Source organism: Salvelinus namaycush, chromosome 42 (assembly GCF_016432855.1).
Source record: "Salvelinus namaycush isolate Seneca chromosome 42, SaNama_1.0, whole genome shotgun sequence".
In the NCBI taxonomy this organism is placed as follows: domain Eukaryota; kingdom Metazoa; phylum Chordata; class Actinopteri; order Salmoniformes; family Salmonidae; genus Salvelinus; species Salvelinus namaycush.
In genome coordinates this window covers 11,776,008-11,792,673 of record NC_052348.1, presented here as the reverse complement: position 1 = coordinate 11,792,673, position 16,666 = coordinate 11,776,008, and the positions used below count along the sequence as shown (strand labels likewise).

The following is a 16,666-nucleotide window of genomic DNA, read 5'->3' as shown; positions in this document are numbered from 1 at the left end:
GACTTGCCTAGTTAAATAAAGGTTAAACAAGATCAACTAGAGGTAAATCAACTAGAGGTCATTTTAGTAATGCTGCCTTGCTCCACTCGCTTTCAGCTTTGAGGGAGGGGGAGGGGGGATGAAGCTTCTTGTGGTCGAATATTCACTAAGGTTTCAAAGAAGCTGACCTATCACATGCATAGATTCACACACTAGTCGTTTGAATGTGAGACCATGAAGAGAAGGGACTTGGTAGATTTATAACATACAGTACAGCTCAAAGCATGGAAGGGGAAAACATCATTTTATATCTGTGCCATAAAAACCACTAAGAGTGAAGCCAGAGTGAACACACAAATGCATAAAAGTAATTTGTGCCACACACTTCCACACTCATAATTAATGTATGTTGCTCAATGCTCATATTTAATGTATACTGTAAATCGTTAGCTATAACTCTCTAAAGTGTAATCCTCAACGCACCAGTCTGCCCATCTGACAGTTTTTACAGTATCCCCCACAGAACACTTGTCCTGTTGCGACTAGTATCTTCACTATCAAACACTTCTGTTAAGCCGTTGTGAACTGACTATCTAGCTTGGCAGTGCTTGAACAGTGTCAACAGAATTTTTTTCAATCTCACCTGTACCGTGGAGAGACTGTTCAGGCTGCATGGATGATAACCAGTTATGTAACAGTATTTGACGTAATTGCACAGGAGGAGTAGGCTACAATACCTCTTTGTCACAGGATTACCTGCCTAGCTTCCTACTGCCTGTATAAGCCAATGGAGAGACCAGGATATACCTGTACCAGGAAGTCAGAACAGAGGCCCATTCAGTTCCCTGGTTCAGAGGCATCACTCTATCCTGCCAAGGCATTTGAGGATAGTGGATAGTTATCTTTCGCATGCACAAAAGGAAACTCATGCAAAGATGAAAGGAAACACACAATAATATCAGATCCTAGTTATTCCCAGCAACTTGGATGCACACTCATGATACCAGACCACAGTGTACAGTTTATATGGTGTAAGTAAGCAATAGCCTACTTGAAGGGGTTCCACTAAATGTGTCTCTCTCCTCTCTCCCCCTCCTCTAGGTGCTGGCCACGGGGCTGAGCGGTCTCTACTCGTCTCTGCCCACCAAGCTGGAGGTGCCCAGTGAGGAGTGGCACTGCCTCCACAGAGAGGACTGGCTACAGATGCCCACCCTGGTCCAGTTCCTCAACTCACTGGAGTTCTGTAATGCAGTCATTCAGGTGGCTCACCCCAGCATCAGGGACCAGCTGGTCAGCTACATCTACAATGGCTTTCTGGTGCCTGTGTTGGCACCGGCCCTCCACAAGGTCAGTATAAACACAGCATGGATCGCACAGTATTACATCCACCATTCCAGATCAATGTCAGATCAGTCACTACTTCCAGGAAGATTGGAAGGAAGGATGCAGCGTATTTGTATCCAGCCTACTGATGGTTGTGTGTTTCTCTCTAGCTGACCCTGGAGGAGGTGATGACTACCACGGCCTATCTGGACCTGTTCGTGCGGTCGGTGTCAGAGCCGGTCCTGCTGCAGACCTTCCTCTCCTTCATCCTCCTCCACCGCCACGAGAACGTCCACATTCTGGACACGCTGGTCAGCCGCATCAACACACCCTTCCAGGTAACGTCCACATCCTGGACACGCTGGTCAGCCGCATCAACATACCCTTCCAGGTAACGTCCACATCCTGGACACGCTGGTCAGCCGCATCAACATACCCTTCCAGGTAAAGTCCACATCCTGGACACGCTGGTCAGCCGCATCAACACACCCTTCCAGGTAACGTCCACATCCTGGACACGCTGGTCAGCCGCATCAACACACCCTTCCAGGTAACGTCCACATCCTGGACACGCTGGTCAGCCGCATCAACACACCCTTCCAGGTAACGTCCACATCCTGGACACGCTGGTCAGCCGCATCAACATACCCTTCCAGGTAACGTCCACATCCTGGACACGCTGGTCAGCCGCATCAACATACCCTTCCAGGTAACGTCCACATCCTGGACACGCTGGTCAGCCGCATCAACATACCCTTCCAGGTAACGTCCACATTCTGGACACGCTGGTCAGCCGCATCAACATACCCTTCCAGGTAACGTCCACATCCTGGACACGCTGGTCAGCCGCATCAACACACCCTTCCAGGTAACGTCCACATCCTGGACACGCTGGTCAGCCGCATCAACATACCCTTCCAGGTAACGTCCACATCCTGGACACGCTGGTCAGCCGCATCAACATACCCTTCCAGGTAACGTCCACATCCTGGACACGCTGGTCAGCCGCATCAACACACCCTTCCAGGTAACGTCCACATCCTGGACACGCTGGTCAGCCGCATCAACACACCCTTCCAGGTAACGTCCACATCCTGGACACGCTGGTCAGCCGCATCAACACACCCTTCCAGGTAACGTCCACATCCTGGACACGCTGGTCAGCCGCATCAACACACCCTTCCAGGTAACGTCCACATCCTGGACACGCTGGTCAGCCGCATCAACATACCCTTCCAGGTAACGTCCACATTCTGGACACGCTGGTCAGCCGCATCAACATACCCTTCCAGGTAACGTCCACATCCTGGACACGCTGGTCAGCCGCATCAACATACCCTTCCAGGTAACGTCCACATCCTGGACACGCTGATCAGCCACATCAACACACCAGGTAACGTCCACATCCTGGACACGCTGGTCAGCCGCATCGACACACCAGGTACGGGAGGGAGTCTGCAGGCTGAAGCACCTGCTCAGCACATATGTCAATATCCCTTTTTCAGATCCGGGAGCCTTCGTGCTAGCACTCACAAATACACACAACCGCACACATACAGTTGCAAAACATATTGAGTACTGTGCATATTTCAACCTAGAGTCTCCTAGTAACACTTAGTAGATAGCCAGGCCGCCTCAACCTGACATAAATGAGATCCTTCAGAAAGTTGTCTGTGAATCTTGCTGCTATGCTGTGTGAGTCATGTTTAAAATAACTGAGACTTGTTTTGGAGATAAATGGTTTCCCCAGAGGCCGTTTCCTAATAATTTAAACGAATATTTAAAATGACAGTATCAAAGACAGCAGATTGTTGCCATGGCAATGCGCAATAACTATCTAATTAGTTGTTGGACTGATGATACAAGGCAAGTAAATATTAGGAAATGTAATGTCTAGTTCAAACAGGGGGAATTGCTGGAAAGGCTTCATTCATTAACATCAAACAGAGGCTTGTCAATTGAAACGTTCAAGTGCTCTCTTCACAGCACTACTCAACTGTGAAAAACGCTCCTGGGCTGATTTGTACTCTACAGGGTAGAAAACAACACTTCTCTGATACCTGCAGCCCATTTAACATTGATGGTTTTGAAAAGGACAACACAGAGTTACACATGGAATAAACAAACGTACAGTCAATAACACAATAGAAAAAGTCTATATACAGTGTGTGCAAATGGCATAAGGAGGTAAGGCAATAAATAGGCCATAGTAGCGAAGTAATTACAATTTAGCAAATTAACACTGGAGTGATAGATGTGCAGATGATGATGTGCAAGTAGAAATACTGGTGTGCAAAAGAGTAAAAAAGTAAATAAAAACAATATGGGGATGAGGTAGGTAGATTGGGTGGGCTATTTACATATGGGCTGTGTACAGCTGCAGCGATCGGTAAGCTGCTCTGACAGTTGATGCTTAAAGTTAGTGAGGAAGATATAAGTCTCCAGCTTCAGTGATTTTTGCAATTCGTTCCAGTCATTGGCAGCAGGGAACTGGAAGGAAAGGCGGCCAAAGGAGGTGTTGGATTTTGGGATGACCAGTGAGATATACCTGCTGGAACGTGTGCTACGGGTGGGTGTTGTTATGGTGACCAGTGAGCTGAGATAAGGCGGGGCTTTACCTAGCAAAGACTTATAGATGACCTGGAGCCAGTGGGTCTGGCGACGAATATGTAGCAAGGGCCAGCCGATGAGAGCATACAGGTCGCAGTGGTGGGTGGTATATGGGGCTTTGGTGACAAAACGGATGGCACTGTGATAGACTGCATCCAGTTTGCTGAGTAGAGTGTTGGAGGCTATTTTGTAAATGACCTCGCCGAAGTCGAGGATCGGTAGGATAGTCAGTTTTACGAGCGTATGTTTGGCAGCGTGAGTGAAGGAGGCTTTGTTGCGAAATAGGAAGCCGATTTGATTTTGGATTGTAGATGTTTAATAGGAGTCTGGAAGGAGAGTTTACAGTCTAGCCAGACACCTAGGTATTTGTAGTTGTCCACATATTCTAGGTCAGAACCGTCCAGAGTAGTGATGCTAGTCGGGCAGGCGGGCAGCGATCGGTTGAAAAGTATGCATTTAGTTTTACTAGCGTTTAAGAGCAGTTGGAGGCCACGGAAGGAGTGTTGTATGGCATTGAAGCTCGTTTGGAGGTTTATTAACACAGTGTCCAAAGAACGGCCAGATGTATACAGAGTGGTGTTGTCTGCGTAGAGGTGGATCAGGGAATCACCCGCAGCAAGAGCGACATTGTTGATATATACAGAGAAAAGAGTCAGCCCGAGAATTGAACCCTGTGGCACCCCCATAGAGACTGCCAGAGGTCCGGACAACAGGCCCTCCGATTTGACACACTGAACTCGATCTGAGAAGTAGTTGGTGAACCTGGCGAGGCAGTCATTTGAGAAACCTAGGCTGTTGAGTCTGCCGATAAGAATACGGTGATTGACAGAGTCGAAAGCCTTGGCTACCTACCTCATCCCCATATTGTTTTTATTTACTTTTCCATTCCAAACCCTCAAATGGACAGACATTTCCCTACACTTATCATTATTCAGCTGTCAGCAACTCCAACAGATAGGCATACACCTGTTTCCACACGATCCAACCTAATCAAGACATACACCATGCCTGAAACATAACTCATTAAGGACCTAGGGGCACTATTACCTGGTTACATGCCAACTAAGTGAAGTTGCATCAGGGATACTTACAAAACAAGTATCATCAAACGCTGTGACTTCAGGCTGTCCATGGTCACTGCAACATTTAAACAGGTATGATACCAGGTGCCACAGGCAGCCATTTTAAAATTCAGCCTTGGTAATCACTTACTTGTTAATCCAGCCCTGTGATGTATTCCGGTCCTCTGAGGCCTTTGTTTCCTCATCTTGTGATGTTTATCTTCTTGGTGTTTTCCAGCTGGGTACTGTGTCTCTGGCGCTGTTCCAGACTCTCATTGGACTGTACTGTGAGGATGTGATGCTGCAGCTCATCTTGAGGTGAGTGGGTGGGGCCTGTTCCATGTTCTATGCATGTTCATGATGATATTATATGGAACATTTGGGGTGTATGATGTCTTTCTCTGTATACCTAGTTGAGGTGTACACACACACACTTACAAATTCAGTTTCTCCTCTCAGCTAAGCCTCATTGTCTTACTATAAATCATGGTACAGCTGATTGGTTTACCATGTGATGAGCCCTTACTCCGCTTTTACTCCTTAACACCCAAACACCGACCCATCTGCATTTCTTGGTACAACCATAACCCCCCGTCCTCCTCCTAACCCCAGTCTCAGTTCCCCCCCTAACAGGATCTACCCCCCCCCCCCCCCCCCCCCCCCCTCTGGTTCTCCAGGTACCTGATCCCCTGTAATCACATGATGCTGAGCCAGAGGCGTGTGGTGAAGGAGAGAGACTTCTACTCTGTGTCGGCCGCTAAGATCCTGGCGCTCACACCCTCCTGCTGCTCCCCCGAACACAGCCCCCCACCCCTCAGACAGCTGGACTCCATCCTCTGGTCAAAGGGTACAGACAACAGTCCTAACACTGGCACCATAGGTAAGATAGGTTCACTGGAGATGTCTAGCTGGTTCTGTACTTTATATATGCCTATCACTAGGACAAGACAGTGTAACATGCCACATGCAGAAGTAAAGTGGAATTAACCCTCTATTTAACCAGTTGCTTTCTATTTGAAGGTGATCTTTTGAATGCCTCAATGATTCTCAGAGAATAAACTGTTACTTCTGAAGGATTTTAACAATGGGTTTCATTATTATAGGTCGAGAGATAGACAATCTAGTTTCCTTTGTTTCAAGTGGCCTGAATATTTGTGTTTGGGATTTTAGGCCATGTGCTGCAGCTTAGTCTGAGTAGACGAAACGAATTAAGATCACATTTGATCCTAATCTGATTCACACTTCCCTCTCTTCTGTATTCACAATTTCAGCTTCAATGAGCTTTACGCTGAGACAAAATCTCCAACACACAAAAAGTTCCTTCACTGAGTTGCGACTAGTCATAACATTGTTGGTGGCGAGCGCTTTGACCTAATTTGTGGAGGTGGTATTTACCAAAAAACAACAAAACACAAACCACACAGCCAAAGTGTTTGAACTGTCTAGATATCCATGATACAGCCCATCACCTTGGAAAGGTAACATTATATATATATATATATATATATATATATATAGTACTGCAGGGGTCGGCAGTTTTTTTTTGGCTCCCCAAGAAGATTGTAAAATCACCAGGAATTCAGCAAATAAATGATTTAATCTAGGAAATCTGTTCCCAAGTATTCCCACAAATTAAAAAAATAGATACAATCTCTGTTTGCGCTTAGTTGTGGTCAATTTGCAGTGTACAAATTATTACAATTATTTCCGGCCCATTTGCTCGGACAAAAATGGTCCCGTGGCTGAATGTAGTTTCCTATCCCCGTAGTAGAACATGTTCTATTGATAATGCATTATTCCTATCCCCGTAGTAGAACGTGTTCTATTGATAATGCGTTATTCCTATCCCCGTAGTAGAACGTGTTCTATTGATAATGCGTTATTCCTATCCCCGTAGTAGAACGTGTTCTATTGATAATGCGTTATTCCTATCCCCGTAGTAGAACGTGTTCTATTGATAATGCGTTATTCCTATCCCCGTAGTAGAACGTGTTCTATTGATAATGTGTTATTCCTATCCCCGTAGAAGGTGTTCTATTGATAATGCGTTATTCCTATCCCCGTAGTAGAACGTGTTCTATTGATAATGCGTTATTCCTATCCCCGTAGTAGAACGTGTTCTATTGATAATGCGTTATTCCTATCCCCGTAGTAGAACGTGTTCTATTGATAATGCGTTATTCCTATCCCCGTAGTAGAACGTGCTCTATTGATAATGCGTTATTCCTATCCCCGTAGTAGAACGTGCTCTATTGATAATGCGTTATTCCTATCCCCGTAGTAGAACGTGTTCTATTGATAATGCGTTATTCCTATCCCCGTAGTAGAACGTGTTCTATTGATAATGCATTATTCCTAACCATTTACTATTCCTTATTAGGAGTCATTCAAACATCCATCAGTTATGGTTCTGTATGATCTTTACATGAAGTCTCATGTTGTCAGATGAATAACATAAGAGGCCTTATTAGGAAGTGTTTTTATCAACTCATGAAATCTCAATTACATCAGTTTAGCCTCCTGTGGTTAATTGTCAACGTCATTAGTTCTGCTGTGCGTGAATGCAGCGCGCATGCAGCGCAGTGTGTCAGCCAGGATTAGTTATATTATTCATCGCACTGACTTGTTCTGTTTCCTGTCTGTCTCTGTCTGTCTGTCTCTCTCTGTCTCTCTCTTTGTCTGTCTCTGTCTGTCTCTCTGTTTGTCTGTCTCTCTGTGTGTCTCTGTCTCTATCTATCACTGTTAGATACATTACTGACTTGTAGTGCTCCCTGTCTTTCTGTCTGTTTTTCAGAGACCAAGGAGACCTTTTTGGAGGAGGATGGCTTGGGCTACTCCTGTGTCATCGGCTCTGAGATCTACCTGGACGTCAACTACCTGCACTACCTTTACAACGCCCGCCTGGGCATCAGCAGCTGCACCCGGGCCTGCCAGGTGTGGTCGGCCCCCTACGATGGAGAGGACCCCCCTCCAGAGGAGTACCAACCCAGTGCCCTGGAGGAGGCTGGGGCCAGGGGACGCCAAGCCCAGACGGTCAACCCCAAGAGGTCACATCCACATCCACGGCCTCGTCCCCCCTGCCTGCCCCAGACCACAGACCCAGCCCCTACTAATCAACTAGAGCTGGAGTGGGACGATAGTTATGATGCCGGTCCGGTGGTGTCCCCCGAGGCTGCTGCTGCTGAGAGTAGTAGACCTCCACAGCCGCCTGCAGCCGAGCCGCCCAAACACATCCAAGAGATGAGGAGGACTGCCATCATGCTGGTTAAGGGTTCCTACATCGAGGAGTCCGACTTCCAGGATGATGTCATGGTCTATGACCTTGTGGCAAAGAAGGACGCCCGCGATACTGTGGATCGCCGCAGACCCAGCAGGGAGAAACTACCGGAATCGGAGGAATCTGAAATGGACTCTGGAATGGAATTTAACCTTGAGGAGTACCATTTCAAAGAATCCAGTTTGCAGGAGAAGGATGAGGTCCCCCTCAGCAATGGCCTGAGTCTTCCCCTCCATCCCACCAACATGGAGGTCAACAGCTCGGAGGTCACAAAGGGGTCAAAGGAGGTCAAAGCTCATGTTGCGGACCACAACTCCAACCTCCAGAGCCCCTCGGCTACTGAGGTGGGGGACGACCTCATGGATCAGTACGAGGAGCTGATTCGTACGCTGGGCAGCGACGAGGCCGGGACTGGGGGGAGCAGCCCTGTGAAAACGGTGGACAAAGAGTTCCGGAATCCTGTTGTCACCCCCATGGAGGAGGACGAGGTGGACTTCAGCACCTTCTCTATGGATACGCCAGAGCTGGAGAAGCAGCACTCGTCCCTGTTTGGGACCAAGCGCCGCAGTGGGAGCACTAGGAGCCAGTCGGTGCCTTTTACAGGTAAGATAAAACAACACCCTCAGGAATAAAAGCCTTAACTTTTGTACAATATCTTCACACACAGACACAGACACAGACACAGACACAGACACAGACACAGACACAGACACAGACACAGACACAGACACAGAGACAGAGACAGAGACAGAGACAGACTTTATTCAGGCTGTCAAACCTGGTTAAATAACAAGTCTTAAAGTAAGACAGATAAAACTACAGTCTGAGTAAAGTCTCTCTCTCTTCCTGTGTAGATTGAAGTATTATCTGCCTTACTTTAATTAAGGCTTGTTCTTGATCTTTAACCAGGTTTGACAATCTGAGTAAAGACTCTTTCTCTCTTCCTGTAGGGCCATTTGTCAGTGTGCTGTTGTCACGTCTGGAGAACATGCTGGATAACTCTCTCCATGTCAACCTCCTGCTGACTGGTATACTGGCCCAGCTGGCTGCCTACCCCCAGCCCCTGCTGCAATCCTTCCTCCTCAACACCAACATGGTGTTCCAGCCCAGCGTGCGCTCACTCTATCAGGTACAGGGAGTGTGTGTGTGCGCGACTGTGAGTGTAACTGCCACCAGCCTAGTGTCCACTCCCGCTCCTAGATTCCAATAATTCTGCCAGTCTGTCTGTCCATCTATCTCTGACTATGTATTGACTTTCAGTCTGTCTGTCTATCTGTATCCTTTGTTCTCTCTCAATGACTTTCAGGCAGAGATGGACATAGTCCTACTGTTAAGATACTCATCATAGACACTGCAATGCACGCCTACTCAAGAGAGACAAAACTCTCTTAGTAAACATTTCACTCCGCTCCATTTAGTAAGCATTAGAGGTGTAAAAACGTCCCCCCAAACAACTGTTTGCTTTTCTCCCTCACCGCTCTAAGCTGTTTAAACCTTTGGAGACTCATGAAACAACCAGAAAACCTGTTAGAGAGGAGGGATCCGTTATGAATAGTATTAATTAGAGAGGAGATTATGAATACTATGGTTGTGTCCCCAATGGGACCTTATTCCCTATATAGTGCCCTACTTTTAACCAGAGCCTTATGGACCCTGGGTAAAAGTAGTGCACTATATAGGGGATAGGGTGCCATTTAGGATGCAGGCTATGAGCGGGCGTACACTTAACGTGGCAATGAAAACAGAGTTCCAAATGGCTGTGAAACAAGTCTAGTGAGACTTTAACACAGTGTTTTTCTCTCCTGCTGGCTGATTCATGCATAATTGAATAGAGGATGTGTAAACAAGTAAATCAAAATGGAATGGGGCTGTTTGAAAGCTCGCATTAAAGGGAATGTTTGGATGGGGATGAAAGGGGATGGCGAGAGTTTGACGTACAAACACTGGGTACTTCATTTTCATTAGGGTCCAGATTAAAAGAGGTGGATTGTTTGTCATGGAGATGAATACGGTTTGGTTCTCTCATCATCAGCGTGTCTTGTCTTGCTTAATGTCCTTGTTTTGTCTGGTTTATGCCTCTGGTTTTGTTTTCAATCGTGTGATATGCTTTTATGCAAAAGCTACCCGTTTTACACCTGATAGTGTGTATAGCAATACTCTTGTCATCAAGTACGCAAAGCCTGTTGGCTTAATTCAGTCAAAACAAATGTACACTTTCATTGCATTCATTTTTCTCAGTAGAACAATACAATGTTTTGTGTGCAAAAAAACAAAACAATTCAGCATGGTGATCTCATTGATCCACCATCTTGTTTCATTGTAAGCTCGCGAGATCAGGATAGCCGAACGAGACTACCTCATTGCAGCTTTGATACAATATTTATCCTGTACTGTCTGTGCTCTGGCAGCTACAGTGCCTTCAGAAAGTATTCACACCCCTTGACTTTTTCCACATTCTGATGTGTTACAGCCTGAATTTAAAATGGATTAAATTGAGATTTTGTGTCACTGATCTACACAAAATACCCCATAATATCAAAGTGGAATTTTGTTAGTAGAACATTTTTGAAATGTAATAAAAAAATGAAATGCTGAAATGTATTGAGTCTAAGTATTCAACCCCTTTGTTATGGCAAGCCTAAGTAAGTTCAGGAGTAAAAATGTGCTTAACAAATCACATAAACTGAATGGACTCATTCTGTGTTCAATAATAGTGGTTAACAGGATTTCAGAATGACTACCCCAAACATACAATTATCTGTAAGGTCCCTCAATCGAGTAATACATTTCAAGCACAGATTCAAAGACCAGGGAGGTTTTTCAATGCCTCGCAAAGAAGGGCATTGATTGGTAGATAAAATGTAAAAAAGCAAACGCTGAATATTCCTTTGAGCATGGTGATGTTATTAATTAGGCTTTGGATGGTGTATCAATACACCCAGTCATTACAAAGATACAGGCGTCCTTCCTAACTCATTTGCCGGAGAGGAAGGAAACTGCTCAGGGATTTCACCATGAGGCCAATGATGATTTTTAAAAGGTTACAAAGTTTAATGGCTGTGTAATGAGAAAGCTGAGAATAGATCAACAACATTGTAGTTACTCCACAAGACTAACCTAAATGACAGAGTAAAAAGAAGGAAGCCTGAACAGAATAAAAATATTCCAAAACATGCATTCTGTTTGCAACAAGACACTTAAGTAATATTGCAAAACATGAGGCAAAGAAAGGAACTTTTTGCTCTGAATACAAAGCTTTGTTTGGGACAACACATGACTGAGTACCACTCTTCATATTTTCAAACATGGTGTTGGCTGCATCATGTTATGGGAATGCTTGTCATCAGCAAGGACTAAGGAGTTTTTTTAGGATAAAAATAAATGGAATACAGCTAAGCACAGGCAAAGTCCTAGAGGAAAACCTGATTCAGTCTTCTTTCCAACAGACACTGGGAGACTAATTCACCTTTCAGCAGGAAAATAACCTAAAACACAAGGCCAAATTTATACTGCCGTTTCTTACCAAGAGGACATTGAATGTTCCTGAGTGGCCGAGTTACAGTTTTAACTTAAATCGGTTTGAAAATCTATGGCTAAGACTTGAAAATGGCTTTCTAGCAATGATCAACAACCAACTTGACAGAGCTTGAATAATATCTTGAATAATAATGTGCAAATATTGTACAATTCAGCTGTGCAAAGCTCTTAGAGATTTACCCAGAAAGACTCACAACTGTAATTGGTGCCAAAGGTGTTTCTAACATGTATTGTCTCAGTGGGTGAATAATTATCTAATCAAGATGTATTAGTGTTTTATTTCTCATAAATTCTAACATTTATTAAAACATTTTTCTTCCACTTTGACAGAGTATTTTGTGTAGATCGTTACAATTAAATCCATATTTAATCCCTCTTTGTAACACAACAAAAAAGTCAAGGGGTGTGAATACTTTCTGAAGGCACTGTATTTCCTGTCTGATGTGCTACTGATGTTACTATATATGTGTTTCCATATCAGGTACTAGACTCCCTTAAGAACCAGATAGAGCAGCAGGCCTCGACCAAGAAGGACTTCCCAGAGCTGATCACCTCCGCCCAGCACTGCCTCCTGGCCAGGGAGAGTTCACTCAAGGGTCAAGGTGAGACTTGATTGACTACAGTACCCATAATGCTCTGTCCTACATATCCGGTTCCGTGTTAGTAAAGATGTTCTGAAGCTAACGTAATGGCTTCCCTGCCGGGATACATAGTGTTTATATCAACCGTATAACTGTGTACTGTTACTTACTGGTAGTTTAAATGTTTTGTTTGAATAGACGTTGTTCAATGTTGAATTCTGAGCTTTATTGTGAGCTATCCTATGAGCATCATTAGAATGTAATTTAGGTCTGTTTTGTAGCCAATAGCCAGGTCATTGAGATTAGAATAGATACAGGCAAAGCTTCCAGAGGATTTGAGGCAATATCCTAGATCATAAGAGCAGTAATGAGCCTAGCAATACTGTTGTTTCTAATCACTGCAATGCAATGAAGCACCACTGAAAGATTAAAACTGTATCTGTGCTTAGTTTGTGTTGTTTGGTTCCTCCTCGAGGACTTGGAGAATATATTCAGCTTGGCCATGAAGCATTGCAGCAATGGAGAAACAACTCAGGTCCTTCTGACGTTCTTCTTCTCATACTTCTCTAGTCTGCTGCATTCCCAATGGTTTCTCCCCACCATTTTATATGCGAGCTTTCTCTCTGAGCAAGGAATGTATTGGTATGAGATTTAAAAAGGAAAATGAGACTGATATAAAAGGGAGAATTTCTTCTTTCAAGTGGACTAACATGAGCTTGCTACAATGTCCAACTGCAGTTAAATGCTACTATTACTAATGTCTTATTTTTCATCTCTATTTACTGATCCTCTACAGATATAAACAACCGAGAATGTTCCCCCCTGGAGGCAGGAAGGATGATGAAGAGCTCTCCTCCTCCCCAGCCCAAGACCATTTCCCTGGCCAGGACCGAGGTCTTCGCTACCGTCCTCTTCACAGAGTTCCTCAAAGAACTGGCGGCCATTGCGCAGGAGCACTCGATACTATCGCACGTCCCTATGGAGGAATAACGATATAATAACATTGTAATAATAATGTTTTACTAATGTTATGGTAGCATTGTCTCACAGGGAAGGAGTGAGTGTCTGTCCCTGACCTGTTGTGTCCACTCGGGTCATTTTAAACATTTTAAAAAGACTCTTTGAAAGTTTTTCATGTTTTCCAACACTACTTGATGAAGAAAACTATACCTCTTGGATTTATTCACTTGTCTTTGATCTCTCTCCCTGAGGTAGTTTTTAAATTGGGTTATATATATATATATATATATTTGAGGCTAATATATTTTTCCAAACCAATATATAAAAACGGCGGGCTCTGATGTACAGTAACACATAACTTACAGGAATCTCTCACCCATTTGATGCATTTGCCATTGATACCCTCAGACAGACTCATATGTATATGGTTCTGCCCTCAGAGAGTTGTATGCATAGGCCTATGTCACATCCAAGGAGCAGGTCATGTGATTTATAATGACTGTAAAGTACTGACCTACTTCAAGCCTTTGGTGGAACCCCTGCACCAACCAGTAAGAATGCTGAAATGGAAGCTTGGGGCTAATCGACCAAAGACTGAATAGAATGGAACCGGCTGAATGGAACAATGGGAAATTAATGATACACAAAGGACACATCACCTGTCCCTTTAGGCTTTTAGACTTACAATATTGCATTCATACCCTGGTAGCAACACCCTCTCCAGTGACCAGCTCTAGTTGTCTTGTAGTGATGGCCACCGTACAATAGGGACTTATACGTGGCCTTACCGAAATCTCTGGTGGTGCCGTGGTGTCACCCTGGGGTCGCATGCTGTACTGGAGATAATCAGGAGCCTATTTTGTCAGGATCTCTCCCTGCGGAGTATTCATCACTAATCAAATGTTATTTGTCACATGCTTCGTAAACAACAGGTGTAGACTAACAGTGAAATGCTTACTTACGGGCCCTTCCCAACAATGTAGAGAGAAAGAAAATAGAGAAATAGTGGAGAAGTAATAAATCCACAATGAGTAACGCTAACTTGGCTGTAAACACGGGGTACCAGTGACAAGTACCCTAGCAGCACCACTCTAAACTACTGGTTAGCGCGTTAGAAGTGGGATGCTAGTGGGAGTCCCAATCATCTCATACTTACTTTCTGAGTTTGTGTAGACCATGGCATTCCCTAATGTTATGTATCTGGTGGTCGTTGTTGTTCAAAACTCTTGACTGAAGGAGAGGCCTAGTAACTTAGACGATCAGGCTCACTGTACAAAACAAGTTTGTGTTTCGCTAAATACCTTAAATCAAAGACTTTCTTTGTTCAATAGACCTATTTCAATTATGTTATGTTTTCAATGCACATTAGATATTCAACTTAGAAGTTGTTTTTTTTAAATTTGGGGTGTACTTAAGGACACTGGGTTCTTCTGACGTCAATTCTCAATGCTGCGGCTAACTCCACTTTCCCATGGTGCACCAGGTCCTGTCCACTGAATGCACGTTATTTATAATGATATCTCTCTAAAAGGAGCTTTCCATATCAGGGTGATGCACTCAATGTTTGCATCCAAAACAACACCTTATTTCCTATGTAGTGCACTACTTTTGACCATATAAATCAAGAGTAGTGCACTATATGGGGTAATGGGTGCCGTTTGGGAAGCCCTCAATGTCTTAGCCTTATTTTAGTACTTTTTGTATATAATTGGGAAAAATAATCAAAGAAGCAGCACACTATGCAAATCATTATTGATTTTTGAGGTATAAGAGTACTTTATTACGTTTTGTTTCCTGATGGGGTTGGGTATTTAATACAGAATGTACTTAATGTCACAATAATGGAACTGTTTTGTAGAGAGAGGTTCTATTGCCATATTTTTTCACAGAAGTTGTAACTTGAGTTGTTGTCTTCTCGTTGCTGTATTAGGGTATGCATGTTTCTTGTATGTTTTTAAGTTGGGAAAATTGGAATACATCACTGTTGGTTGGTTCATTGATGATTTGGCACATTCATTTTAGCATTGAGTGTTGGCCAACTCTCACAGGAAGACATGGGTAGCCTGAATTTCACCAATGTTTAAGTTTGAATTCCAGACTAAGACATGGTCTACCATTAGCAACAAATAAATAGCCTTGATTTTAATTGACTTCATTTTATTTAAGGTTTTGATTTCAACCAAGGAGACATTTTGTTACAATGCCTGTCCCTATTAAATCGGTATGTTAGGGAAGAACTACCTTAAAATTGGTGCCTGAATTTTGAATGAATTTCCTCCTTTTGTTTACAGTGTCTACTCTGGGCTAAGCATGGTCATGTTCAGTATGCATAAAAGTGAGCTTATCCATTTAGAAATGCTCTTTTTTGTTTTCTGTTGCAAAACTTTTTCCTATGGTTCGTCCTAGTGCACATGACCCAGGGGATGAATGTGGATGCACCTGCAAAGTCAAAAATATACCACTGTCTGCTCGAACTAGTCCACAAATTGGGCCGATGGACAGTTATGGAATGCATCATTTCTTGCCATTGCTAAATTTGGTGATGTACTCCATATTTTCTTGTAGTAGAATGTTGTGTGGAGCACATTTTATTTCAACCAACTTTAGAGGCACAGTTCTCTTCAGTTGCGTAGAGGTTTCATTCCAAAGAGAAGTAGTCTAGTTTCTCCCTTTCTACAACTATTAGCATCCATTTTAGATGTCAGCGATGACCTTGTCAGGTTACTCCAGTGTGTATTCTTCTGTCATCAAAGTCAGAGGTTCCAAGGAATTATTATTTTAATAAAGACATGTATTAGTGTATTCTTTATAATACGTTTTTATTGAAGAACAGATAAATATTATGTCATGTGTTTTGACTTGACAGCTTCTCTACCCAAGTGTATATTTTAGCTTCACCTCGGCAAAGTGAAATGCAAAACACAGGGAAAACACATTTTTCCTTCCTCTTCTTTCACCCAGAAGTGGTTATGTTTTCAATGGTTTGTTCAGTGGACTCCTCTGGCCTCATTTAGTAAACAATCCCCCCTCTAGCCCTGTTCATACCTGGTTCTAACATGCAGCCTTTGTCCTGATCTTGTCCAATTCTGATTGTGGCCACATTTTTGGACGATTAAAAAACGCATTGTGATCAGATCTAAGTGTAAACGGACAAGATCAGGACAAATGTTAACAGCAGGTATAAACAGGGCTTCTGACAGCCATTCATCCAGTGACCTAGCTTCTGTTCAAAACTAGGTCTTCTTCACAGGCACTCAAATAGCAGTCAGCCACAAAACCCTCTTTTTTTTTTTTTTTTTTATCAAGAAGTCCAATTGTGTTATGTACAATACCTCTTA

The 16,666-nt window shown here is 43.7% G+C and overlaps 1 protein-coding gene across 1 annotated transcript in view; it reads left to right on the top strand.

Annotated features, from left to right (window-relative positions):
* LOC120034915 (protein FAM160A1-like) overlaps positions 1 to 16,130 on the top strand; it is a 42,292-nt gene extending 26,162 nt beyond the window's left edge. The window contains exons 7-14 of the mRNA XM_038981600.1: positions 1,081 to 1,326; positions 1,473 to 1,640; positions 5,212 to 5,291; positions 5,651 to 5,853; positions 7,768 to 8,853; positions 9,201 to 9,379; positions 12,269 to 12,389; positions 13,165 to 16,130. Of these exons, the coding sequence (XP_038837528.1) occupies positions 1,081 to 1,326; positions 1,473 to 1,640; positions 5,212 to 5,291; positions 5,651 to 5,853; positions 7,768 to 8,853; positions 9,201 to 9,379; positions 12,269 to 12,389; positions 13,165 to 13,358 (2,277 nt within the window). The 3' untranslated portion in view covers positions 13,359 to 16,130. The remainder of the gene's footprint in view (positions 1 to 1,080; positions 1,327 to 1,472; positions 1,641 to 5,211; positions 5,292 to 5,650; positions 5,854 to 7,767; positions 8,854 to 9,200; positions 9,380 to 12,268; positions 12,390 to 13,164) is intronic.
* The last annotated feature ends 536 nt before the right edge of the window (positions 16,131 to 16,666 follow it).